This window comes from Aspergillus eucalypticola, assembly GCF_003184535.1.
Source record: "Aspergillus eucalypticola CBS 122712 chromosome Unknown BO83scaffold_30, whole genome shotgun sequence".
NCBI classification, from domain to species: Eukaryota; Fungi; Ascomycota; class Eurotiomycetes; order Eurotiales; family Aspergillaceae; genus Aspergillus; species Aspergillus eucalypticola.
Genome location: NW_020290304.1, coordinates 14,598 through 40,447, shown reverse-complemented (window position 1 = coordinate 40,447; position 25,850 = coordinate 14,598). Strand labels below are relative to the sequence as shown.

The following is a 25,850-nucleotide window of genomic DNA, read 5'->3' as shown; positions in this document are numbered from 1 at the left end:
TAAGGGGAAGTGGCGATGCAATCAATTTTCCCCTGAACTAACATGACAATGATGGCATTGTCACACCCTCCACCCCCGCCTCCAGATGATTGATTGATAGATAGTACATCGGGATGAAAAGCTATGTCACTCCCCCATCCTAATTTGTCGGTGTACAGGAAGGTTCTCGGGTGGTGCTGGTATCCATTGCTTGGCAAGCCCAGCTGGAGACTAGTTCAGGTACAGTATGCGCCGCTTTGGAGAGAGTTACGTCGATTTGAACTCTGTATGACACAATAAGAGATATCTATATTTCGTAATACAACAATCGCATGATCCATTTACCACCCAAAAGATATATACCAAAGATAGGATCGTTAGTATGCGACTGCTACTCATTGAGAGTCGCCTTTAAGCATAGTAGTAAGCTGAGTGCGGGCGGTTGTTTATTCCACATGATAGTAGTAGGGAAGGTGGAAAATCAACATCAGCCCACCATGTTGTGCTACATACAAAGCTATCAAGACAGATAACCATACTGATAAAATTCGGGAGCGCTTTCCTCGCAAATGCAGCCATGACAATACTTGCAGGGTGATGATAAAAAAAATCCCTAATAAAGTTCAGGCGGCAAGGTCACCTCACAGGCGCGCAACTCGTGCAGCCACCCTTTCGAGGACTAAAAGCACGACGGCTGATCTCCCGCTTTTTCCATCATCATCATCCTCCCTCGTGATGCCCAACGGCAGCTGACTAAGGCAACGGCTTATTCAGGAAATCTACAGCCTCAGGCCTCCCTAGACCCCAACCCAACCAGAGTTCTTGCCTCAAAAGAGTTGATCCCATTGTTCGCTTGCGATCGCATTCACCTTGACTGGTGGGGATGCTGACAGCTGTGTCCTGACCACGCTGAGCTCACCGAATCGCGTCTGATCGCTCTCTTCGCCCCCTCCGACCGTGCTCTTGTCGCATTTGATCGAAACCCTTTGCCCGACTTACCCTGAACCTTTTCGAGAGGGGGCAGCGCCTCGCCCTCTCCACCCTGCTTGGCGATTGAACCGTTTTCGTCCTTATGCCTCCTGGTCCCCTGTCCGAACAGCCTTGCCATCTCAGTTTGCGACTACTCACCACCGATCGGCTATCTATGGCCGTCAACTGAGGGGCCGAATACTCAGGATTTCCGCGATAAGTGTTGGTGGAGATGGAGGACAGCCATATACTGGGTGACGACCTGCCACTCCCACCGGCACGCCTTTTTGAGAGGTTGGGACATCTACCTGGATATACATGGGATCAGACTATTGAGCCGTTTCATTCGACATATAATCACTGGCATGTCTTTGGCCTCCGACATGCCGCAGAGTCAGATGTCTCTACACCTGCCGCGACCTCGTCGGGCCCCTCTAGCCTGGCTCGCAATTCCCCGCGAACCGAGTCCCGCCCTCCATTTCGACATCACTGGAGAAGCAGCCTAAGTGAATCCAGTAGCGAGCTCTCCCTTTCTCGCATGGATCACGAGTCAATATGGATTCCAGTGTTAGCGCGAGTCTCGTCTCACGTTGTGAGGCTGGAGCGCGAGTTCCATATGCTCAGATCTATCGTGCAGACTTCCGATCCAGATTGCAACCATACTATACGCCCTATAGACCTTATACGCTTGCCCTCCGACCCAGGTGATGCAGGCCCTCTCCTCGTGGCTATTTTTGAATCCCCCGGCCAGAATATGTTGCGAGAAATGGTCGCTTTTGGTCCTGCCTGGTTCGCGGCCGGTGGTAGGACTGACAGCAATGAGCCGACCCCAGGAGAACAAGTTTCTCTTTCCACGTTTCTCGATTTTGCGATTGGTGCTTGCGATTGCTTGGAGCTCTTACACTACGGCCTCAAGACGGTACACGGCGAAATCCGCGGGGACGCCTTCCATTTCAATCGAGAGGCGGGGTCTGTGAAGCTTACCAACACGGGAAATGGTGCTAGGTCTTTCGATAATATCCTGAGCGAAGGCTGGTCATCCCTGTCAAAGGAGCTTGGTGTCAAGAATAAGCTACAATTTATCGCTCCGGAACAAACGGGAAGAATGCCTACGGAACCGGATAGTCGAACTGACATCTATGCTTTGGGCGTGCTCTTCTGGACGATGTTGGTTGGTAAACCGGCCTTCACGGGCAGCGACCCTGTTGAAGTCGTACAGAACGTACTAGGAAAGAAGCTACCACCGCTCTCGGCCAAGAGAATGGATGTCCCCGACGCAGTGTCAGCTGTAATCCAGAAGATGACACAGAAAGCTGTCAATGAACGCTACCACACCATTTCATCTGTCAAGCGAGATCTGGCACAGATCTCTCAGTTGCTGGGGGATGGTGATAGTGAAGCATTGAAAGACTTCCAGATCGCTCAGCGTGATGTGTCGTCCTTCTTCACGCTTCCCTCTCGCATGTTTGGGCGGGGAGAGGAATATGACAGGATAATCAACGTCGTCGAGAAGGTTCATAGGCGCCAGCAAGCTGCGTATGCGAGAGCAGCTGCTCAGACATCCAGTGGAGTAGGATCCAACTCTTCTGTCTCGGACGGCCGAGTTGATAGCTTTGAGATTGCATCTGGCTCGAGCGACTCAGGCTCCTTCAATCTTGCGTCCAGGGCAGCTTCCAACGGTGGCGCTTACAACATAGGACTTACATCTACGCACGATTCTCTGCACAGCACTGATTCTTCTCCTTCAACTCCTAAACCCGGAGACTCGTCCGGAAAACCCAGGAGTCCTGTGGAGTCTCGCGCGTCCTGGGAGAATGTAGACAGAGATGGCCATCCTTCTGCTGGAACAAGCACGCAGAGCCATGGTGATTCTATCGGATCTGTTGCCAGGGCGAAGGCTGCACACAAGGTTCGCCGCCCCGGAAAGTGCGAAGTAATTACCATAAGCGGTGCAGCTGGCATTGGAAAGACCGACCTTTTGAACCGTGTTCAGCCCGCAATTCGTAAACTTGGATATATCGGTATCGCCCGTCTGGATCGCGCCAGGCGGATACCATTTGAACCTTTCGCCAAAATTCTGGCCAGCCTTCTCCGCCAGATCTTTTCTGAACGCGATGTGACAACCGAATACCACAATAACATCCGCACTGCGTTGAGACCAATGTGGCCGACATTACACCGTGTGCTGGAACTTCCGGAGCAGCTCATGTCATCGGGAGGAAATGAAAGACAAATTTCGCCCAGACTTTCGGCAGCGCAACATATCTTTAAGGAGGTTTCGACCAAGGGCGAACCATCCAAGCGCGTTGCACTTCCAAGTCTGGATCATGGTCAAAGCTCTGTGGACTTCTTTCTATCTAATGCCGCACTGAAGAACATGCGGTTGATGGAGACGTTTTTGGAGATACTGCGGACTCTATCCCAGTACCGATTGATCTGCGCTTGTGTGGACGATTTGCATTATGCCGATGACGAGACCCTGGAGTTGATCATGAACATCGTGAAAGCTAAAATTCCATGTGTATTGATACTCACAAGCCGGAAGTCTGAGCTGGAATCGAACATAATCAGGCCGCTCTTCGATTCTGAGAATCCCAGTGTGACGCGCGTCGTTCTCAAGCCTCTTGGAGAGGAAGAGATCATGCAAATCGTGGCTGCTACAATGCATCAGGAACCCAACCCGATGTTAACTCCGCTTGCTGCTGTCATACAGGAAAAGAGCATGGGCAACCCGTTCTTTGTTCGAATGATGCTCGAAACCTGCTATAGCAAAAACTGTATCTGGTATTCGTGGAAAAATTCTGTGTGGGAATTCGACCTGGATCGGATCTTCACCGAATTTGTGGCTCCTAGGTATGGCGAAGGGCTTGGGCTAGGGTTCATTGCAAGGCGTCTCCAGGAGATTCCTCCGGCCGCCAGATCCATCATGGTCTGGGGCGCATTGCTAGGAAGCCCGTTCGCCTTCTCTCTAGTACAAAAACTTCTTACAAGCGAGTTCTTGTATTCCAGCGAGGACGATGAGGCTGTAGACCTTACCTGTCCTCAGAATGCAAATTTAATCCGACAAACTGAAGCCGATATGGTTGTCGGTCTGCAGTATCTTGTGCAAGCAAACCTGATCATCCCGGGAAAGACGGACGATGAATTTAGGTAGGTGCTCCTGATTTACTTCATACTTGTATCCACTAACCAGTGTTTCAGATTCGTCAATGATCGCTTCTCGCAAGCGGCTCTTTCGTTGACAGAGGGACGGAATGTGGAAAAAATGCATTTTATCATATCCCAGGCAATGATGAAGTACTACCATGATGGCCGCAGTCGATACGCAATGGCACGACATGTGGCCCTGGCGTCTCGGATTATCAAGTCTCGTGTCGTAGAGAGACTTGAATATAGAAAGATCTTATGGGATGCGGCGCAAACCGCTGCGCAATCGGGTGCGCGTCCAACAGCGCTTTGGTACTTCCGGCACTGCATCACTTTCCTTCAAGACAATCCTTGGGATGACAATAACGCTGATGTGTACTACCGGGAGACTTTGCGTCTGCATATTGCTACCGCTGAAATGTCATGGTCTCAAGGCCATAACACGGAAGCTTTGGACCTGCTAGATAAAGTCTTCGAACATGGAAAGAGTGCCGTCTGCAAATCAAGAGCTTGGATTGTGAAGGCCAAGATCTACGCTCAGATGGGTAACCACCTCCGTTCGATGGATTCACTCCTTACGTGTCTGGAAGAGCTTGGTGTGCATCTACGAGAGCCTACGACCTACGATGAATGCGATGATGCCTACCGTAATCTTCGCGCGTATCTCGAGCAAGCGGACTTGGAAGCTATTGTCCGTAAGCCCGTCAGCAAGGATGTCGACATGATCACTATTGGAGAGGTCATGGCTGAGGCGATGGCTGTCACGTACTGGGATGATGCACTAACATTCTACCGGATGGCCATTGAGATGATGAACCTACATCTCTTCAAAGGCGGGTTTGTGCAAATTTCTATCGGCTGTTCGCACCTCGCGATGATATCGTTCAGCCGATTTAGGGACCTAGAGCTCGCCGTGAGGCTGAGCGATTTCGCGCTCACCCTCCTTGAGCGGTGTCCTGAACAGTGGACTCAAAGCCGGGGCTCTATTGTACATAACCTTTACGTCGGCCACTTGCGCGTTCCGCTGTCCTCGACACTCCCGATTCTCGAGGCCTCTGTGGAAACATCCCTCTCGATGGGCGATCCATACATGACCTTAATCAGTTTGTCTTCGATGGCGATGACAAGACTATATCTAGGCCATGATATGGCGCAGGTGGAGGCGTTCTGCAACGAAAGCCCAGAAGATATTCCCGACTGGGTCAATGATACTCGTGGTGGTGCTAGTCTGCTTGCAGTAAGGTAAGGACGTCTTGGATACCTTCGGAAGGGAAGAAAATGTCACCTGCTAACATGTTTGCCCGCAGACAAGTTGCGCGTGCTTTGCAAGGTAAAACGGCCTGTCGTTCTCCTGACACTATCATGTCCGACGAACACCATCACACGAACGAGTACATCGCTTTCCTGGACAACAATGCCAGCAACGCCGATCGCCCGCGAGACATTTACTGGGGTCTTGCAATGATTCCGCTATTTGCATACGGACATCATACTAAGGCTATACAGCTGGGTATGCAGATGATGGAGACTATGCCCAGGCTGTGGTCTGCTCGTGTTTCATACGTAGTCTACTTCTATCTCGCCCTTTCTCTTTTGACTCTCCACAACGAGTACCCTGCTCGCGGGTATCTTGATGGAAGCCTGCATACGGTCTTAAAGTATAAAGCTGAAGTGGATTTCGCGCGCAGTGCTTGCGATGCCAATTATGGAATGTGGTCCTTGATATTGGAGGCACTAATATGCGAAGTCCGGAATGACCATACTTCTGCAATTCAATCTTTCGAAGTAAGTTGCAGAATTGCTCTGGATACATTGTGGAGGGAATCTAACCAAGCCAGGCTGCAATCGATCATTGTCAAATTCATGGGTGGCCCTTGGAGGAAGCGCTTGCTCTAGAACTGCATGGTACGTACACCGACATCCCGAACCGCAGTGCTTTGGGGGAGGAGTTACCCCCACGTCTTGGCCCAAATTAACTTTCGAATAGGAGAGTTTCTGATCCGTCGCGGGGCCAAAAGGGCGGCGCGTTCTGTCATGCAAGACGCAATTGCCGCATGGGCCGCGATAAGCGCCGTGGGCAAGGCGGCGCAGCTGACCGAGAAGCATGAATGGCTATTGAAAACCGCCACATCCTCGAGGAACGTTGACGCTGGCTGTCAAACCGTGGACTCGCTGCTCGGAATCAATCGCAATACCGGCCAAGAACACATGGGAGTAGCACAAAATATGGAAGAAGATGACAGAAAACAACTCTGGATAGAGCAAAATGGCGTTACTACGGGTGAGCGTTCATTCGACATATCTGGCGTCGGCCTTGGTAAGCTACATCGCTCCACTCCCTTCCTGTGAGCGGTTCTAATATGAAACAGATATTATCGACTTATCAAGCATTCTCGAATCTAGTCAAGTGATGTCTTCGGAGCTTCAGATCGACAAGCTTTTGACGAAGATGATTGAAATCGTTCTGGAATCCTGCAATGGCTCAGACTCTGCGGTCATTGCGACCAATTTTGATAATAACTTCACGGTCGCTGCGGCTGGGGACCTGGAGAAAGGACAGAAGTCTTTCGTGGATGGCCTTCCGTTTTCCGAAATCGAGGATAAGATGGCGCATCAGATCTCTCACTACGTCATGCGCACTAGGGAGGAAGTTCTGGTTCACAACGTTTTGGAGGATGAGCGTTTCTCGAACGTCAATGAGGGCTACCAAGCCAGGTATCCCCTTGGGCGGTCCGTGATCGCATTGCCTATTATGCAGGCCGAACATCTGCTCGGTGTCATTCATATTGAAGGCAAACCGAATTCATTCACCCAGCGGAATGTTGTGGTTCTCCACTTGCTTTGCAACCAAATTGGTATCTCACTTTCCAATGCGTTGCTCTTCCGCGAAGTGCGCAAGGTCAGCGCTACCAACGCTTCTATGGTGGAGGCTCAAAAGCGCGCACTTGCCCAGGCTCGCGAGGCGGAGCAGAAGGCTAAAGTGGCCGAGGCTGAAGCAAAGCATAACGTGAAGCTGAAAGAAGATGCAGCAAAGGCCAAGTCCATCTTCTTGGCTAACATATCTCACGATCTGCGCACACCGATGAATGGCGTTATTGGTTTGTCGGAACTCCTCAAGGGTACCAAGTTGGACAGAGAGCAGGACGAATATGTAGAATCGATCCGTGTCTGCGCTGACACGCTGCTCACACTCATCAACGATATCCTTGACTTCTCCAAGTTGGAGGCAGGCAAGATGAAGATCTCTACCGTACCCCTCAACATTCGGGAAACAATCTCGGAGGTGGTTCGCGCCCTTCGCTATACGCATCGTGATCGTGGGTTAGAGACGATCGAGGATCTGGACAAAGTTCCACCAGAACTTGTGGTCCTCGGAGACCCTGTTCGCTTGCATCAGATCTTCATGAATCTTCTCAGTAACAGTTACAAGTTCACTCCCAAGGGATCCGTAACTGTGAGAGCCAAAGTTTCCAGGGAAGGCAAGGGTCGTGTCCGTTTAGAGTGCTCTGTATCCGATACGGGTATTGGAATCTCAGAAGAACAAAAATCCCGGCTGTTCCGGCCATTTTCGCAAGCCGATAACTCCACGGCGCGGTCATATGGCGGTAGTGGGCTTGGATTGAGTATCTGCAAGGCAATTATTGAGGACGTCCTTGGCGGTGCTATATGGCTGGATTCGACCTCAGGCGTTGGAACTACGGTGACGTTCCATCTGGCATTCAACAAGGTGAAAGACGCTGCCGCTAAAGCTGCCAAAAACAAGGCTGCCAATCAGGTGGAGAACAAAGCTCCGGTTCCTACTGCTCGAGACTTGACCATGGTGCCCCGGGATCAAATTCGAGTCTGTATCGCTGAAGACAATCCTATTAACCAGAAGATTGCGGTCAAATTCGTCAAGGGGCTCAATCTTCAGTGCGAAGCGTACAGTGATGGGCGACAGGCAGTTGAAGCTCTCCGAACAAGATCTCGTGAAGGCAATCCGTTCCATGTGGTGCTGATGGATGTACAAATGCCGACTCTCGACGGCTACAATGCCACTCGCGAGATCCGAAAAGACCCAGATCCCAATGTCAACGAAGTGTTGGTCATAGCCATGACGGCGAGTGCCATCGAAGGAGATCGCGAGAAGTGCCTTGGTGCCGGAATGAACAACTACCTTCCCAAGCCGGTTCGATCTACTATCTTGAGTGAGATGCTTGACCAATACCTTGCACCAGTGCCAGCATACACAAGGACGCGGCTGGTGAACCGGGAACGAGGAAGTGTAAGCACTGAGGCAGGGACACCACGGAGCCACTCCATGTCGCCTAATATTGACGGCCAAGCCACCGCTCTGACGCCTGAAGAAGATAAGCAACTGCAAGAGCGGCAACCCATACAAAATTAGCGTCGTGGTGACTCCTTCTAACCTCTACCATGGCAAGCTTTTGCCATTCCTCTGAGTCAGCACTGATTTTAGACGATTGCTTCCGTCAGTGACTCACCTGTGATACCCTGCATATTCTGAGCGATTCTCTATCGATGTTGCTGCGCTGCTCATTCTAGATTGTACTTTGCGAGTTATACCTTGGAAAAGCATACGGGCTGAGCATCGTTCCGTGTCTTGCTGGTTCACGTCCTTTCAGTTCTAAGCGATGATGATGAAGCATATGATTGATGATACCAGCAGTGGAGGCTCCATTCCCGGTCTCTTGCATTTTGGTTACCCTCGTCTGTCCGATGTACTCGTGCTTCATGCTTTTCTTTTGTTCTTCACTCTTTCTGTTCTGCAGATCGACGCAGTACCAGGTTTATCGACGACAATGATGTTTATCATGCGTGTGTTGATTATAGTGATGTCTCCTTCGGCGTTGTTTCTGTCTATCATATATATCTCTGGCTCGCGTGCACTTTGCTATCTGTATGTCTTGGTGATACCGTGATTTTTTTCCATCTCCTTTCAGTTGAGTCTACGAGGGGATGAAGAATACCAGGGTCTGGCGTTTTGGATGATTTAGAGATTTATATCATGGTGCAAGAACTGCAGTTTTCAAAATTAATTTAGCATGATGTTCATTCTTGGTGATCCTAGTAACTAAGTAGTACCCATTTTACATCTCACATTATATCTAAGCAGCAACAGCCTTACGCTTTCCAAACACCCTGAACCGCTTAACACCTCCATCCGGCACCAACGTCAACTTAGCATGCGTAAACGCCCTCGTATCCTCCCCACCAGCCGCCAAATCCTGACCCTCAAAGACATGTTCCGTATCCGCCCGACAAGGCCTATCGCCTTTCACCAACTCGACCCAACCGGGATGATCATGCTTCGGCTCCTCCCCATCCTTAACACTCCCCTCCACCAGCCCATGCACGCGCACTTCCCTAGGGAAATTACCCCTAAAATCCTTCGTATCCACCACCACCCGACTCACACTCCCCACCAAACCCAACTTCACAATGGCCCAATCAACATGACCCTTCGCCCTCGACCTCGCCGTCTCCCACCCATCCCCCATATCCTTGCCCCTACCCGGCAACAACAAATTCGAACACGGAGTGAAATGCTGATCCGACGCCGCGAGCGCCACACCCCCAACCAACGCAGAACTCAATTCCTCTTCTACATCCCCACCACCAGCAACCTTAACATCCCCCGGAATGGCCTTCCCATACACCCTCAACCGCCCAAACCCACCATCGGGGTACATCAACAACCGCACATGAGTGAACGCCTTGCCATGCACCTCGGGGTCCAGCTTCCACGCGCGCCGCTGCGACGGCCCGCATTCCACAGGCGGGAGGATCGTCGTCCAGTTCGCGTACTTCTCGTCTGCGACTTCAGAATCCGGCGTGTTGGGCGCGTAGGTTGCTTGCAGAGAGGCCTTCTCGCCGTAGTTGCCGACGAAGTACCCCGTGTTGACTTCTACGCCGTAGATGTGCGCGCTGGACACGCCCAGCTTGATCACGGCCCAGTCGTAGGGGGCCGGGTTGTGACGGCGGGTTTCCCATCCGTCGTACCAGGCTCCGGTGTGGACGAAGACGCCTGGGCGGTTGATGGGTGGTGTGGGGGTTAGGAGGTTGGAGGCGGCGGCGAAGTATTCGTTGGAGCAGGAAAGGATGGTGCTGTTCAGGGCGGAGGAGGCGAGGTTGGTGGTGTGCGCGAAGGTGGAGTCGATTTGGTCGGCGGGGATGTAATCTTGAGAGGACATGATGGGTGGACTTATTTGTGAGTGGACTGATTATATGATGGTTTGATATTTGTAAAAGAGGAGTGGGTTTCTGAGGAAAGAAAGAGAGAGGTGTAGGGAAGGGGGGGAATATATGAGGTTTAAGTAGAAATCAAGTATGTGAGTTGATAAGAGTTTCTGCCCCGCCGATTACTCGATCTTATCGCTTCATCCGCAATTTCCCCCCTCATTTTTTCTTCTATGTACTCTTTCTGCTATCACCCTGATAATATTCTACTTCATTTACTTACTCCCTTCTCCCTTCTTCCTTCCCATTCCTCCTCTAACTACCCTATCTACCAATATCATCATTATCCTCAACCCAACCCAACTCAATCCAATTCACACATCCACCACCACATCTACACACTCTCTCTATCTACCTTGCTAGTAAGTAGCATCCGGTTCCCCCCAATTCCACCCCACCAGAACCAAAGTAAACCAAAACTCCACATCCTCCGGGTCGGAGCTCTCCGACACCCCTCGTCGCCCTCTTCCGACTACCACATCACCTTATAATCCCCAAGTTTTTATGTAACAGCCGAGGGCATTACAATTCAATTCGTTCATTATCATCCATTACTCTAGTTAGTTCACTCAACACCTAGTTAGACACCCGGATAGTCCTCGTCTCTTCTACAGTCTCGCTACGCATGACTCACACCTCTCTACACCATGCACACACGCACACGCACACACACCCGATCGGACAAGAATGAGACAAGCACAGAGCTACACATACACAATAACCCAACTAGGGCATAAGTAAGTTAACTGGGGAAATCGATCTACCGGAGCCGACTCGCTCGGCTCTCGGACACCCATGCTCGCAGTCGCACTCGCATGTGCAATGGGAGTCAACGGAACAATAGGAAGCATGCAATAATTAAAGTTGATTCTCTTTTGTTGCTGTCGCGTGCCCAATGTACTACCGTGAGTAGGTGACCATTGTACTCCCCTCCCCCTCCCCTCCTCTTCTCTTTGGTTCCCCTGGGACCGACCGACCGCCCGCCATGGCTTGGTGTCCCGTACGAGTGGGTGTGCTGGACGGGGAACGGCGCGTTACCGTTGCAATGGGGCTGGTTTTGATCGAATTGAGTTGGGTTACATGCTTGACGTCGAGGGGGAGGGACGTGGTGCTAACTTGGTAGTTCGGTGCTACTGCGGCTAGTCGAGATGGCGTGCATGGAGTGCCGTGAACGTGTTCGCTTCGAGGTCTGCGTACGTACAGGGCTGGTCAAGCGAATGTTGGGTACTATGTGGCCCGACAGGAGAAGATACAGAACAACAACGAAATAGACAGACAGACCGAGAGAGAGGGAGAGAGGATATAACGTTTAGATGCAAGTATCCAGCAGGCTAAAAGGAAATCAAGGACATGGATAAGAACAAGAAACAGAACAAAAATCAGGATTCACGGGCCATTTAAACACCCACAGCCGGTTGTCTCGAATCAACAACCAAAAACTTCGTGAATCGCTACATCTAACGAAACGCCCCAAGATGCCGCTCTTCCAAATAACTCTCATGTTGATGCTGCTATCGTCCTTGGCTACTACCTCGTGCCCTGCGTGGCGAGGTCCTCCAATCGTTTGTATCGCCATTGAAACTGCGCCAGCTGGTTCCTCTCGGCCGGTGTCATGTTACCGCCGTTCTTTTCCTCCCTCGAGTGCTGGTGCATCTCCCAGAGCCTCAACAATCGCGCTTGATGTTCCGAGATAGAGACGAGATTGGGATCTCGCGACGCCATGCGCTCTTCGGCCGTCGCATGGTAGGAGAGCTTGGCGCGGAAGAGCGCCATATCGATCTCGTCGTACCTGACTCCACGCCCTTCGGGGATCCCAGCTTGCTGAGCGGCTTTCTGCGGCATGGCTGTGCTGAAATCTCTTCGCAGAGGTAATAACGAGTGTGTTGGTAAAGATTATCGCAGACTCAAAGCCAGCAAAGGCGAGTGGTGCGTCTTTAGGAGTCCGCGTGGATGTCCAATGGAAACTATAACAGAATGATACTATAAGCTTTCTCGTGAAAATATAAGCAAGACAGCTATAGGGTAGAATCTCAGAGCGGTTCCCTACTGGAGGCCGTGGCGCGCTGACCTTTATAGCTTGGTTTTTCGCCCTCCGTTGCAGCTTTTCTAGGGTATCCAGTGACAGCCATCAAGGTGATACCAACGATGCCATCATATGCACCTGTTGCCAATGACGCTGCGAAACAGAGAACAGTGACCGATCACCAAATGTCGCTATAAAAATTCTCACCGTATGTGCTGTCTTTTCCATCTGCTTCCGGCCCGTTTGTGTCGGCTACCTCGTGATGATCGCGGCAAGCCAATCCCCTGGCGAACGAGGGCTTCGTTCGTTCCTTTTTTGGGATGGATTGTGGAACCCTCTGGATGACACTGGCGCAACCACTGTCGGTCTGGAGAGTGGGATGCCCGAGCCTTGCAGAACTTTCTTCCCTTTCTAATTTTGTCTGGGTACTCTGTTGGTTCCAGCAGAGGTCGGTGAGTATCGAGGTACCAGACGCAGTCCAGGCCGCACTGACAACGGCAATTCTTAGACCCTGTTTCTGGTATGGTGCTTGCATATGTAGTGACATGCAAACACACATGAACACTACTGACAGTTGACCGTGCCGCGACCGCACCCGAGGCCATGCGTCCCGTTTTGTTACACCCAAGCAAGCACATCAAAGGCTGCCGAAGAGGGAGAAGATGCTCGCCCCTGAGAGGCGAAACCCTAAGCAACCGGCACTTCCACAAATAGGTGATCAAAATGCACCCATCCATTATGACCCCATCTACCCCTTTGCCACGAAAGAGATTTTGAACGTTGCCAAGGGACTGCGCCGCTGTCGCCAACGGAATCGCAGAATTTTACCTGGGATACCCGCGTCTTGGAAGGCAACTCCTTCGTCGCCTCTAGGGACTGTCTGACATCTTGTTTCCCCTAATAATCCCCGATTCGTGGCTTCTTCCGAGGGTATGCAAGTAGCCGCTGGGTGTGTTGTTTGTGTGACGCTCCGTGGGAATGACGGGCTTCAGAATCTGAGCGCAAACGCAAGGGTACATGATCGGTGCAGAGATGAAGTATCACCAATTTATTTTCCTTTTAAGTAAAAGCAGGGAGTGCGGACTTTAGCTGTATTGGGTCCGCTTGTCGAAAAAAAGGCGGCTAACGCTACTCGAATATCCCGACGCCGTTGGCCCCGATGGACCTGAGACCGGCTTCCCTTTCCCTGCACCCAGATGCATGGTTCATGCCCCCATCCGTGCCTGTTGATCATGCGGATCGGTGCTGCCAACGGGCTCCTTGCCGGCATAGTACAATAACATCTGGAAGTATATGAGGGCTAAAAACCAGGGAGCTTGCGATGCTTGGCCCTGTTGGCAATCATGTACAATTTTTGTTGCTCAATCAATGACGTGCGGATGATCCTGGATGCTTGCCCAGATCGGACTGTCCAGACTGAACCCATGAACGTGATGCACATAAGCATGAATGTGGCATGTGACTTTGTGAATGTGGCATATATGATGGTAGCCTGGGTTCAAGTTAGAGAAACGGTAGAGGCTCTGAAAGTGCTTGTTGAATACACAAGGTGAGGCCAGATCTGTGGTGTTACTGAAGAAGCTATGCCCAAATAAGAACTTTAAGTCGAAACTATCCCGTCAATCGGCGCTTGGATGGTGGTTTTGCTCCTCGAATTGTCTGACACCGGCTTCTGTAAAAGATCTGCACCGTGTTAATTAGCCTTTTGTTGTAGTCGGAAGCCTAGGCCTTTTCTCTGACTTTACTTCTGACCGTGCCGAGCAGTATGCGATTCACGTCTTTGGGATCATACGACCATGGCTGTTCATCGCAAATGATGATCAAGTAAGCCTGGACAGGCCTTGTGCCGTCGTGAAGGGAGAGTAGCAGCATCCGCGCCATACAGCCTATGCGTTGTGGCGCCCAATACTGCCAAGAGCGTCGTATTGGCGAAAGTAAAGAGGAGGTGGCCAGCAACACTGCGACACCGGTCTGGTCGCCTGCTCAACAAATGGCCGGGATGTGCTTGTAGTAGAACAGAACAAAACTGCTGGCAAGCCATGAGTTGGCTGATTTCTGTCTCCAAAAGCGGTAAAAAAAACTACCTTCATGACTGTAAGGGAGACAGCATGCACTGCCGTGTCGCCGACAGCTACTGATCCGAAGGTATTGCATAGAACCCCCCACGCCCCAATATATCCGATACAATCACCGTAACCAGTGATCGTCAACAAGAAGTTGCCTTATCGGGGCTTCTGTTGCGTGCATTTGCAAGACCTTATAATCTTGCATATCTAGAGGACACTATAAAGCTGGAATGATTAGGCCTCGGGACCAAATGTCGTGGTCGGAGTATGAAAGAAGGTTGACGAGAACTGTAGGTAGCTCATTCCGGGAACAGAATACAATCCTTAGCTATCATTGTACAGAGTCGGTTCTAGCTTCCCGTGTCTGACATTGTAGTGAGGCGATTCGGGCGGCAGACCATATATCGAGTGTGACACAAATGAGAGTTGGAGCATGGCTTCCAGAATATAGAAGTAGAACCTGCTGGAAACTCTAAATGCCTGGCGAATTTCAAATATTGAAGCCACGAATGCCGTCATACGGACACTGCAGGCCACTTTCCGCTGCGATTGAACTGACCTATGCAAGGCCGATTGCATGGCATCGAGGAAGTGTAAGAACGAATGCCTTCATACCTACTATCAATCAGAACTCACCAAATTGACACTTTAAGGTACTTATGATCACGACTGCCATCCAAGCCCAATTCTCCAAGCGGTTGACAGCCAGTAGGGCCGCGAAAGTAGACACATTGGCTATCCGATGTGTCGACTGCTGTTCACTGCAAATCTCAAGTTCTTGATGCATGAGCATCATGACTACCAACCAATAACTGCCCGACCGTCACTGCAGCTGGCTTGTTGCACCTTTGGGCTACAGGCGACAGGCAATGAAACATGCGAAGACCAGTCCATGTGCAAAGAGAGCGGCCATTCCTGAAACATGGTGTCCTAGTCTTGCTTCTGTTTCTGAGGACATTATCGACGTGGCCTCCCTAGTAGTTTACATCTTGACCCAGTCGAACGCACGACACAGCAAGACTTGCCATGGAAGGAATCGCCTCCCAGTATGAGACCAGAGCATTAAGGGACATGTCAGGGTCTCACAATGATGCAGATGTCGGATTAAATCATTGACAATGGCTTTTCTGCGTTACACAGCTATCCATTCCCGCCAGGTGTAGTGGTGGCCCAAGCTGCTGCCTTGTACCACGCACATGTTGAGATTCTCACCAGAGGAGCCCGCTCCTTACAGAGCTACTTCTGCCTTGGGGTAATTGGAATGCTGCCTTCGGATATAAGGCCTCGGACGAAGTGTTGGCCTGTAATATCCAGAGGGTTAACGATGTGGCGACTGGTTTCGACCTAGGTCTCGAACAGAAAAGCAATCAATAGCTGATCTGCAAGTCCTGTTTCAGTCAACGCAAGGTCTCTGGCCAGGCGAAGTATCACCACCAGAGACTGACAGTGACTCAACTGAAAAGATATTGCTGAGTTTTTCCTGCAAATTATAGGCTGTCAGTTTTCTTATGATTTCTAACGAGCCTTAGGCTAACAGTCCTATGTTGATAATGGTGGCGAGTCGGAGAGCCGAAGAGAAGTGAAGCTCGTAGGATTGTGGAGGAAGTTTCTGAGGATGAATCAAGAATGGAAGGAGCTACGACGGGCACATGATCGGTATTCGAATGTTCATTAAAGCCTTACCATTGATCCGGCTTACAAATATTCTCTATTCTTGACCTCGGACATAAGCTTTCAAGGACTGAGGTCTATGAATCAGCAGAAACGGGAAATGAAGCAAAATGGACTTTTCCATATTCACGTATGATGAAGCCATAAAAGTTTAGGACACTTGCTCATGGAACCTGCGTATCACCGCTGGAATGGTTACGCTGATGAGAAGAAAACTATACGATACAAGATGTTGGCCTTTCTAATTCCGCACTGCAATGTTCAACTTCGACCAGTGCCAATAACTGATCAAATGGCTCCGAGCTAGCTTGGGTTTCTTGACGATCGTATACTCCATCTGTGGCAAAGCTGGTTTACTAGTCGCCATTACAGCCAGTCATCTGAGCGAATATTCACTTGGAGCTTAGCTCTTATCAACAGGTTGGATCGTGGAGACAATGCCGAGGCCAGCTGTTCATTATAGCGATTGTTGATGGTCCCAAAATAGAAGATCTGTCTAAAGCCACTCAGGAGCGATAGAAGATTATCACAGAAGATGTCTCGCTGTATGTTTGCACAACCAGGCCGTATTGAAGCCAACTGGGTCTAATACGTTAGTTGATTGTGTTGCCGCTAGAGAGATTAGTCTGATTAATTTGCCAGGGTTCATCTGTCAGAAGGGATAGGATCGGTCAACTTAGGTTTTGTAAGAGAAATTGAAGCCCTAATTACCTAGGATATTGGTGATATTTTTGTTATACCTAGTATAGCAGCATTATACTCTGAATAATCATAGCTGATGGCACGCCTCTCACTTTGTAGGACTTGATCAAGCACACGGTTGATGACCGAAAGCGCCACAGAGAAATCGTCATTTGATTCTGTTCGAGTAGGGTCAATGTTGGCAGTCAGCCTGATCGAAATGAAACAGGAGTGTTGGTATAGCATCATGCTGCTTGGGTGCGACAGAAAGTACATGTTCAGTCTTATCTTGTGTGAGGCCTTCATGCGTCCACCCCGCATACATGCCTATTTTGGTAAAGGGTGAACTACTAGTTGCTAGTCTCCAGCTGAACATAGATAAGCGCTTGTCCCTCTCCAATATCCTGAAAATCATACCACCTTACGAGCAGTCCCAAGCTTAGTCTGCCTTTTACTCAATGCACCTCACTCATCTTCCCAATGAGACTATCCTCACCATTGTCTCCTTCCTTCGCCGTCAACGGGACATTTACGCACTTGTGAGAACGAACCGTCGTTTCTACTGCCTCCTTAGAGATGTTCTCTATGACTACAACAGTCGCTACTTTCATGCTTCAGCTCTAAAGTCTGTTGCAGAAAGCGGTGACCTATACCTAGCTGGCAGGCTCCTCGACGGACTCAAAGCCGCTGTGGGCAAACCTCGTCGTCAGGCACCCTCCGAACGTGATTGGGAATGGCTCTTCAGGGAAGGAAGAATTGACCCTAACCATGAATATGATTGCGATTTCATCGATCCAGAGGATTCAGTGGATAGTGGCGATGAGAATATGATCCATTTGTTCAGCTGGGCTGATATTGCACGCCATCCACTACGCGCAGCGAGGTACAGTACCAAAGACATTCTCATGGTCCAGAACGCACTTCTTGCAAGTATTCGAGCCGGACAAAAGGATATGGTGGTTCTACTTCTGGACCGTGGTGCACAGCCGAACTTTTATCGCGGTCCTCGTCGAATTGCTAAATACATCTCTGGCTGGCACATGTTACCGGAAATCCCTCCACCACCTGTTCCACCGCTTTTCCTGGCCGTCCAGTGCGGCAATGAAAAGCTCGTGGAGATCTTGTTGGACCGAGGGGCAGAGCCAGATCGATATCATCCATCGCCATTATATCGGGCTGTTGCAGATGGGAGACAAGACATCGTGCTTATGCTGATGCAGGGAGGAGCGACGGATTGTGACAGCTCCATGAAACTGGCTGCGCAGCGGGGAGATCGATCAATGATGGAGTTCCTGCTGAGGCATGGTGCCCGGGCTGATCTATGTGGCGCTGCCGCGTATCAAGTAGCGCTAAGCAAAGGTCATAGATATATAGCCAGTTTGTTAAATTCAAGGGGCGCTCCTGTTTACTATCCGTGGGAGTTGAGGGTTGAATCGGATAAAGTAGAGGGGGATGGGACTAAGCCTGAGCTGAAGTTATATCATTCTAGCTTCGCACGGGATCTGCCTGAGTGGTTCATGGCGGATTGAGACTGATGAGGCTCGCTGACACCTCGAGCATATGTCTAGTGAAAATATCATTCTCTACATTCTAGAAAGGGGCCATTCGATGAATACTGTTAGTGACTGAAATTGATTAGTGGACCGTAGAACTGTGAGTCCTTTCGCACAGCTATGGTATATCCATCTCCATTCGAATATTATGTCTCACATTAACGACCTACAGAGATAACGACACGCAATCTCCGGCCTTAACCGCACATAGAAAGCAGAAGAGGGCATATACTAAGACAGGAATACTGCCAGAGGAGAGATGTCATTGCCGTTTATACCTCCGCTTACTCAGACGATTACAGACCATGGTTGCCATCCTACCCACATCTACAACATCAATACAGTTTCCGCCATCTCCGAAAACTCGTTTCCCCATGGTCCCGACTCTTTATTCTCCACTCTCGGCAGCTTCATCCCCCAAAGAGTCCGAAATACTGCTGAATCAGCGGGATCTTTGAAGATCCACAATAATTAGTATGTTCAAACAGCGCGCCGATCAGTTTAGAGCCCCCTGGATCCTCCAATAATCTTGACCCTTTTATTTGTGCAGCCTAGCCATGAGACTTGTTCCACATTACTTGTTCTCACCACCAGTCCTGATTTGCAATATCGATTTACGATAATTGTGTAATGTCTCAAGCCAAGACTTCTGCTTCCCGACGGAAGAAGAGCCAAGACAGGTGGCTTTCAATGCAGCTTTGACATTCGGTGAAGATGAGAGACTGCCCTGGTGATCTATACCTTCCAGGTATATAGATGCCAAGGTAATTGCGACATCTTGCCCCGTTTATATGGCCAAGAAGTCGGTACCAAACGGAGCGTCCAGTGAAGTTTGGCAAATTGCCAAGCAAGTGTGCTCTATGTGATGGCTACTACGGTCCACATTTCGATAGCGAGGAGCGCTGACGAGAGCAATGAGAGGAATTCAAATCGTCATGTGCTCGCATTGACTCTGCGAAGCGAGTCAAGAGGCGTCTATATAAAGCCACCCATTCCTCCTCTTTTTCGGTCAACAACATCGCCCAGACCAGCAACACCTCTCCACTAGAATCATTTCTTAAGATGCACTTCTCCAAGCTCATTTTTACTCTCCTCGTGGCGGGCACAGCAGTTGCCCATCCTGGCCCACACGACATCCTTCCCCGTGCAGAGATTCAGCGGCGCAGTGAAATGGCCAAGCGATGCGCCAGCCATATTGGAAGCTTTAATCAGCGCCGCATGGCTAAGCGAGCAATGCAGAAGCGTTGGGAGGGATCCGGCCACAATACTACGTTCGAGATAGTCACCGAGGCTCCCTACTACGAGACTATCCAGAACAACACTTGCGTGCTCACACCAGAGGTCACCCGCGGTCCCTATGTCTGGCCTCGCTCCCAGACCCTTCGTCAAGACATGGCCGAAGACCAGCCAGGTGTGCCCCTCTGGCTCGACATAGGAGTTCTGGACATGGCCACATGTGATCCGTTGCCTAACGCCCTCCTCGACTTGTGGCACTGCAACGCAACGGGCTCCTACTCCTCATTCACGGGTCTCTCCCCCAACACCCCCTTCGCAACACTCCTCTCTGAGTTCAATGTTACCGATTATGACATGGGTGTCACGGACCTGCACACGGACGATACCACCTGGCTGCGTGGTATGTGGCCGACGAACGAGGACGGCGTTATGGAGATGAAGACTATATTCCCAGGTAAGTCATTCTCACTGCCAATATAGGTACATGTACTTATTTATATGTAATATAGGCTTCTACGTTGAACGTGCCATCCACATCCACGCCCAAGTCCATACCGACTGGACTGTTCGTGAAAATGGTACCATCATCGCCAGTAACGCCGTCAGCACTGGCCAGCTGTACTTTGAGGAGGAGCTTGAACAGAAGATTATGAGTATGGAGCCTTATGCGTCTCATACGCAGATCAACCGGACCACGAATGCTGAAGACACGGTATTCCCTGAGGATCTTGAGGGTGGATATAACCCGGTTGTGTCTGTTGTTCCTGTGGATGAGGACGATCTGCCCAAGGGTTTGATCGGATATATCACTATTGGTGTGGACACGACGGCAATTGAGACGTTCAGTAAATAGACCGATGTGAGCTTCGTGTATAGATCGATAGGATCAGCCTAGATATTCTCAGATAGATATAGACGGGGCCTTTACGACTACTTGGTCTCGGAATGATGAAAGAAGCTACAAGATAGAATAAAAGACACAACCTAGCTAGAAAGGCAGAAAAAACCGAGAATAGCATGACACCGAGTCCTTAGAGAGAGTTTCGCTGCTCAATCATACCATACAATACAGACCATACCACCCAATACCCTCCCCCCCACTATATCACAAATCAGTAGTCCAAACACAAACTTCACCTGAAATCCAACTAAAGCTTAGGCCGATCAACTCCTCACCCACCTCACCTGCATCCATTCGCTTTCCTACAAGGACTCGCTACCCTACCCAATCAGGGAAAGACATATACTGTCCAGGATGTATTCCAGTCCCAGGGCATTATTAAGGTTCCAATCCACCACCCCCTCATTAGACAGACAAAATCTCACGGCTGCACGGATGCACGTCTCCGCCACCCAATTGGTTAGCATGACCCCATCATAGCCGCACTCGAAGCGATGAAGCAGCTGGATCTGTCGTTAGCTTGATACTTTAGTAGTAGGTCGAACTTCACCTCACAAGCACAGACATACGATGGCCCAGCCAAATTGCGGCGGTTAGGAATCAAGAAAGCCTCCATTTTCCCTTTGACTAATTCCACAAAAAAAATAATAATCTATAATCAGCTGGCCTCTCCGTAGCCTACTAACTCAATCTGGAAACTGCGCAGCCTCAAACCTCATACAAGAAGAAAATGATAATATACCCTGATTTTCTCGCCTACAACATCCCAGCAAACTCATATCGTACGATATTGATTGGCTCGGCGGCGAGGGGAACTTGGTTCCGGTCACACGAACCCGAAAAAACTCAATAGACCTTGGGACTCCTTGTATTTATCCAATCCGTCCGTCTTACAATGTCTGCACTAGAAAACTCCACCGGGCTGACGGGCTGGCAACGCGCCATCGGCATGCTCCCCAGATACTATAGACCCGCTCATCACAGGGGTAGCATCTAGAGCTGCGGTATCATTCCGGGAAGTTTGAGCAAGATGTCAGCTCAGCCTCCATTAACAAGGCAAGTCTGCCTTAGTTGGTCCTTTTGCCATTACGTTAACTGAATATACGTTCACTGATTGGCCAAGTCCTACCCTGCATATGCATAAGCTTTTAGTACAAATGTACCCCCCAAGTTGCTCTATCAGCGTGCCGGGGCGGCTAGATAGCCATTCTCACATCACACAAAACATAGTAGGCACTGCAGTTGTCTTGGAGTGGGTATGCGGTATTTGATTCGTGGGGTTAGGTTTTCCTTATTGAGATAATCCTTTTGTCAACTATTGTTGACTGCGTCAGGCAGTACTTTTTTTGGTACTTTTTAAGGTTTCCGGCCCAACTGCTGACTTTCGTCCCGTCCACCAAATACTAGATTTGGACGGGCTACGCATTAGCCAGCCCGTTGCTGAATGGGGTTTTGTGTGGGGTGTAAGCATTCATCGTAAACTTTCTTCTTTTGAATTTTTGTAGTACAAACTCGATTCCATCTATCTACTTACTACATGTATTTATCAAGTAGTGTAGTGCTAGACTTAACATCAAATTTCCATAGTCCGGCAGCCTACTACTAGTACACTGAAGAAGAATATCGCAAGGACTGTCTATCATCTCCCCATCATGCCTAAATTATACAGTTGAATGGGGCTGCTAGCACCTACCTGAGTTATTTGTCACCGGCGGATGGTCCCCCTCGTGTCATTGTAAGCTAAGTGGATACTACTGTAGCTTGTATATGGCTTAGCGTGTGTCTTTATTTTCAACCCAAGGGCCCGTCCAATCAATCAAAGAAGAGGGTCTGTGAGTCTGCAGGGTATCAGATCCTGTGAAAATCAGTGCCAAGATGAAGGGTCGAAAACATGTCTTCGAACTTATTTTGATCCTCAAGAAGGCGGGTTCGGGTTTGGATGAGGTGGTGGTCGGAGACCACGCGGGAAGAAGAGAAGGCCAAGGCTGGCTGGTGTGATTGTGCCAACGATTAGTACTACCCAATTACTACCTTGTTGTTTTTGAAACAGTCAGGAGTCAGGAATGGAGACAGACGACTGGTTGCCTACAGATGGTCGCTTAAGGCTACTACTTTCTGGTTGGTGTAGCTTGTGGGACATCTTCCAGGAGTCTACGTAGTATGCAGCTGCAGGGTTGACGGTCCTGACGTGTCCAGTATCTTTCTCATGGCCGTGATCCCTGTGGACAACGAACGGAGGAAACCGCGGGAGTTTCCCTAGTAACGCTTCTCGGTCATCAGAGCTGGGCTGGGTCATTGTGATAAGGGTGTTTATCCCAATTCCTGTTGGTCTAGACTAGAGCAGATTCCGATGCAGCTTGGGGTTGGTGTCACAAGAGCAAGGCGGGACCCAGGCCATCCTAGACCCGGATCGAGCGAAATCCGACGAAGAGAAATTCAGGTCAGCTTTCGTGCTAAAATGGGGGACTTTAACGTTAGTGACGCAGAGGTGGCCAATGTGGTTGGAAGTTGGCTTCAGCCTGCAGTTCAGAACAACATGGCCACCTGACTACACGGAGATCTCACTGCAGGCACAAAAGATTTCCATAGTTGAGTATGCTCTATCCCCGGCCGGGATTCGGAGCTAATGGCTTTGCGGGATCAGCGTATGAAAGGTCTAGAGTGATTTGATTTTATGGAGTTTAGCTGTGACCCTCGGGCCTATCTTGCATCGGGCTGCTTACACAACGAAAGGAGTATATGCAGCAGAATTAGTTATTCCTCTCTGCAATAGCACGCTCACTGAGACATATTTTTTCTTGATTAGTGAGTTCGTTATTAGTTTGTCTCAAGTCTCGGCAGTGATAGGCTAGATCGATGCTTACTTGACTGATCCCCATGTGAACGGCCTGACAAATTCATTTTCTCTGAGTGGTCATGCAGACGAACGTTAGTACTGCATTACTTACCAACTTGAGTAAAATAAATAAATAAATCAAGTAGTATGGTTGAAAGCTGGATGGGAAGGGATAGTTCCAACAATCGAAGGAACCACCTGACAAACGGACAAGTGGGGCGGACAGGTGGAGCCGATGGGCTGAATTAGTGGAGATCGAAGCAGACCCCCAGCTGTTTAGATATTGATCTCTTTGAGCAGGCACCTTTGACAATGCCATAGTTGGTATCCCCGTCGTAAGTGGTCAACGGTCAAATCTCCGAGGTAAATGGCAGGATCGCCACTTCCCCGCAGCATCATTGTTAGCCGATAAGCCTATCAATTCAACCCCGCTGTGTAGATAAGACGGACTCTCACAAAAGAGGCCTGTCCGCCCCCATTCATCAAGCCTTCCAGTTTCTCGTAAACTTCAGCTCCTGTTGGTGTAACATCAGCCAATCTGCCCAAAATGTATTTCAAAGTTGAAGAGCCGCCCAAACTGGTACTCACCGGCACCCCAAGAGAGGTAGGTCCTAGCAAAACCCCCTGTGCCTTTCCACCGCTTGAACCTGGTAACTCAAAGTCTCTCGTAATGCCTGCAGATCGGTTTCCATCATGGCTTCCACCTTCGGCCGCAGATCAGCAGCCAAATTACCATCTATGAAGAGATGTTTCAGGTGAACTGTAATCTGTCCTGGGATGCAGTCAGGCGGCAAGCAGACCAATTCGCAGTCACGATTCAACGCGCCACTCCCCACCTCTACCAAGAAATGGAAGGCATTGCAGAGGGTGCAGGGGTGGATGTGCTCGACATTGTGGCCCTGAACTGTCGGAGTGAATTAACTTTTGGCAAGTTCACAGATGGCTGCACCAGCCTTTCATGGAAGAGGAACGAGCACTGTCGTATTCTTGCCCAGAACTGGGACTTTACCACTACGATACGGGAAAACATCGCGCTCATGAGGATTGAACAGCCTGGTAAACCAACCATTCACATGGTCACTGAGGTGAGTCACTTCTCGTGTAAAGTCCGGATGCACGTCGTCACTTTTCCGATTGAATGTCCGTCATTAAATGTGCAGTAGGCTGGCATCGTGGGTAAAATCGGCTTCAACAGTGCCTGTGTTGGGACCTGTCTCAACGCTATCCGAGCCCATCCTTGTGTGCCATCCAAGATACCCATTCACGTTGCTCTGCGGCTCTGTCTGGAAAGTACTTCGGTCGATGAGGCAGTGCAGACGCTAGAGTCCCTCGGAGGTGTGGGATCTAGCCAGCACATCTTGATTGCTGATAGTAAAGGCTCGCTGGGATTGGAGCTGTCTCCTCTGGGTGATGTACATCTTCAGCCGGACGAGTATGGTATGGTAGCACACACAAATCACTTTTTAGAGAATCGATTTGTCTACGAGCCACCATGGTTGACTGGCTCGCCGATACGATTGGCACGGGCCCGGGAACTGACCCGGGAGCTAATTAGGGATGAAGTGCTTGAAGAGGATGCCATTATTGGGCAAGTGCTCAGGGAAAGAGTATTCTCTGATACTTACAACGCCCCCCAGTCAATCTCCTGTCAGGAAGACGTGGCTAGGCCTCCAATCTCACGGTCGTCGACACTCTTTAATATTGTCATGCGTCTGGAACCGGAGACGCTGGGCGCAGAGGTGGTCATTGGACGACCGGGTTCCGGAGAGGAGAGTGACCTACTGAAACTGCCCTTCCAGTGATTGAATGCAATTCCCAATCGGGAAGAGGACTGAATATGGAAGTGACTTTGAGTGATGGTCCTGTATTTGCAAGGCCGCCATAGTTAATGTCTGTCAATACTATGGAATATCCCGATCTCTTGGAAATACCTACGGGACTTGCATTCGCAGAATCGGGAGGATCCCTCCACTGCTCAGTAAAATCAACACCCATTCTCCTCTATATAAGATCACCCTTCTCCCGCTCAGGTTCACCTAGCATTCCAACCATCTATATAAATCTTTGTGTTCTACAATTATCCCAGGCTGCAACCCTAGGTCACAGTTGGTCACATCCTGGACGGGGCCCCTTCGCCGGGGCCCGCGGCTCGACACCGAATCACTGCCCTTGAACATAATATCACTTCTTACTCGCCTGAACCGTGTTATTCTTGTTACACGCAGTGATGATGTCGTCAAGCTAATCACTGGGGCGATTCACCGTGTCTTGCAGTGAACGAAGAGATGATTGCAGCCTTCCTAGAGGTATATAAGTCTCCCAGAATCCAGGGGAAATGTGTTCTTGTTTATATCCCAAATCTTTTCACAGTTTTATACTGTTTATACCGTTCTTCTCTGAAGAGTTACTTCTTGGAATGCTATCTTGATCGCTTTCCTGGTGCTTTTCTGACCTTCTGTAACCGGTTGCCTCTTGAAAGCTCTCTTGATAGCTTTGCTGAATGCTTTCTTGAATGCTCTCGTGATCGCTTTCCTGGGCATTCCTGATT

The 25,850-nt window shown here is 49.9% G+C and overlaps 6 protein-coding genes across 6 annotated transcripts; 4 read left to right on the top strand and 2 right to left on the bottom strand.

Moving 5' to 3' along the window:
- Positions 1-782: 782 nt before the first annotated feature.
- On the top strand, positions 783-8,606 carry BO83DRAFT_136585 (putative sensor histidine kinase/response regulator). Its single transcript, XM_025526139.1, has 6 exons — positions 783-4,098; positions 4,150-5,337; positions 5,403-5,880; positions 5,934-6,000; positions 6,083-6,412; positions 6,465-8,606. The coding sequence occupies exons 1-6, from the start codon at positions 1,181-1,183 to the stop codon at positions 8,480-8,482; spliced, it is 6,999 nt and encodes a 2,332-aa protein (XP_025383956.1). The 5' UTR covers positions 783-1,180; the 3' UTR covers positions 8,483-8,606.
- A 513-nt stretch (positions 8,607-9,119) lies between these two features.
- BO83DRAFT_381789 (allantoicase) lies at positions 9,120-10,349 on the bottom strand. Its single transcript, XM_025532075.1, has one exon. It carries the CDS (start codon positions 10,287-10,289, stop codon positions 9,204-9,206), a length of 1,086 nt encoding a protein of 361 aa, XP_025383955.1. The 5' UTR covers positions 10,290-10,349; the 3' UTR covers positions 9,120-9,203.
- Positions 10,350-11,644: 1,295 nt separating this feature from the next.
- BO83DRAFT_402294 (uncharacterized protein) lies at positions 11,645-12,177 on the bottom strand (the record flags this gene model as incomplete). Its single annotated transcript, XM_025533518.1, has 2 exons — positions 11,645-11,666; positions 11,867-12,177. 2 exons carry the CDS (start codon positions 12,175-12,177, stop codon positions 11,645-11,647), a joined length of 333 nt encoding a protein of 110 aa, XP_025383954.1.
- A 5,033-nt stretch (positions 12,178-17,210) lies between these two features.
- On the top strand, positions 17,211-18,365 carry BO83DRAFT_411193 (ankyrin repeat-containing protein). Its single transcript, XM_025534288.1, has one exon. The coding sequence runs from the start codon at positions 17,235-17,237 to the stop codon at positions 18,303-18,305; it is 1,071 nt and encodes a 356-aa protein (XP_025383953.1). The 5' UTR covers positions 17,211-17,234; the 3' UTR covers positions 18,306-18,365.
- A 660-nt stretch (positions 18,366-19,025) lies between these two features.
- BO83DRAFT_440626 (intradiol ring-cleavage dioxygenase) lies at positions 19,026-20,418 on the top strand (the record flags this gene model as incomplete). Its single annotated transcript, XM_025536274.1, has 2 exons — positions 19,026-20,019; positions 20,075-20,418. The coding sequence occupies exons 1-2, from the start codon at positions 19,392-19,394 to the stop codon at positions 20,416-20,418; spliced, it is 972 nt and encodes a 323-aa protein (XP_025383952.1). The 5' UTR covers positions 19,026-19,391.
- A 3,431-nt stretch (positions 20,419-23,849) lies between these two features.
- Positions 23,850-25,174, top strand: BO83DRAFT_345910 (putative acyl-CoA:6-aminopenicillanic-acid-acyltransferase; the record flags this gene model as incomplete). Its single annotated transcript, XM_025528760.1, has 3 exons — positions 23,850-23,906; positions 23,983-24,387; positions 24,466-25,174. 3 exons carry the CDS (start codon positions 23,850-23,852, stop codon positions 25,102-25,104), a joined length of 1,101 nt encoding a protein of 366 aa, XP_025383951.1. The 3' UTR covers positions 25,105-25,174.
- Between the last annotated feature and the right edge of the window lie 676 nt (positions 25,175-25,850).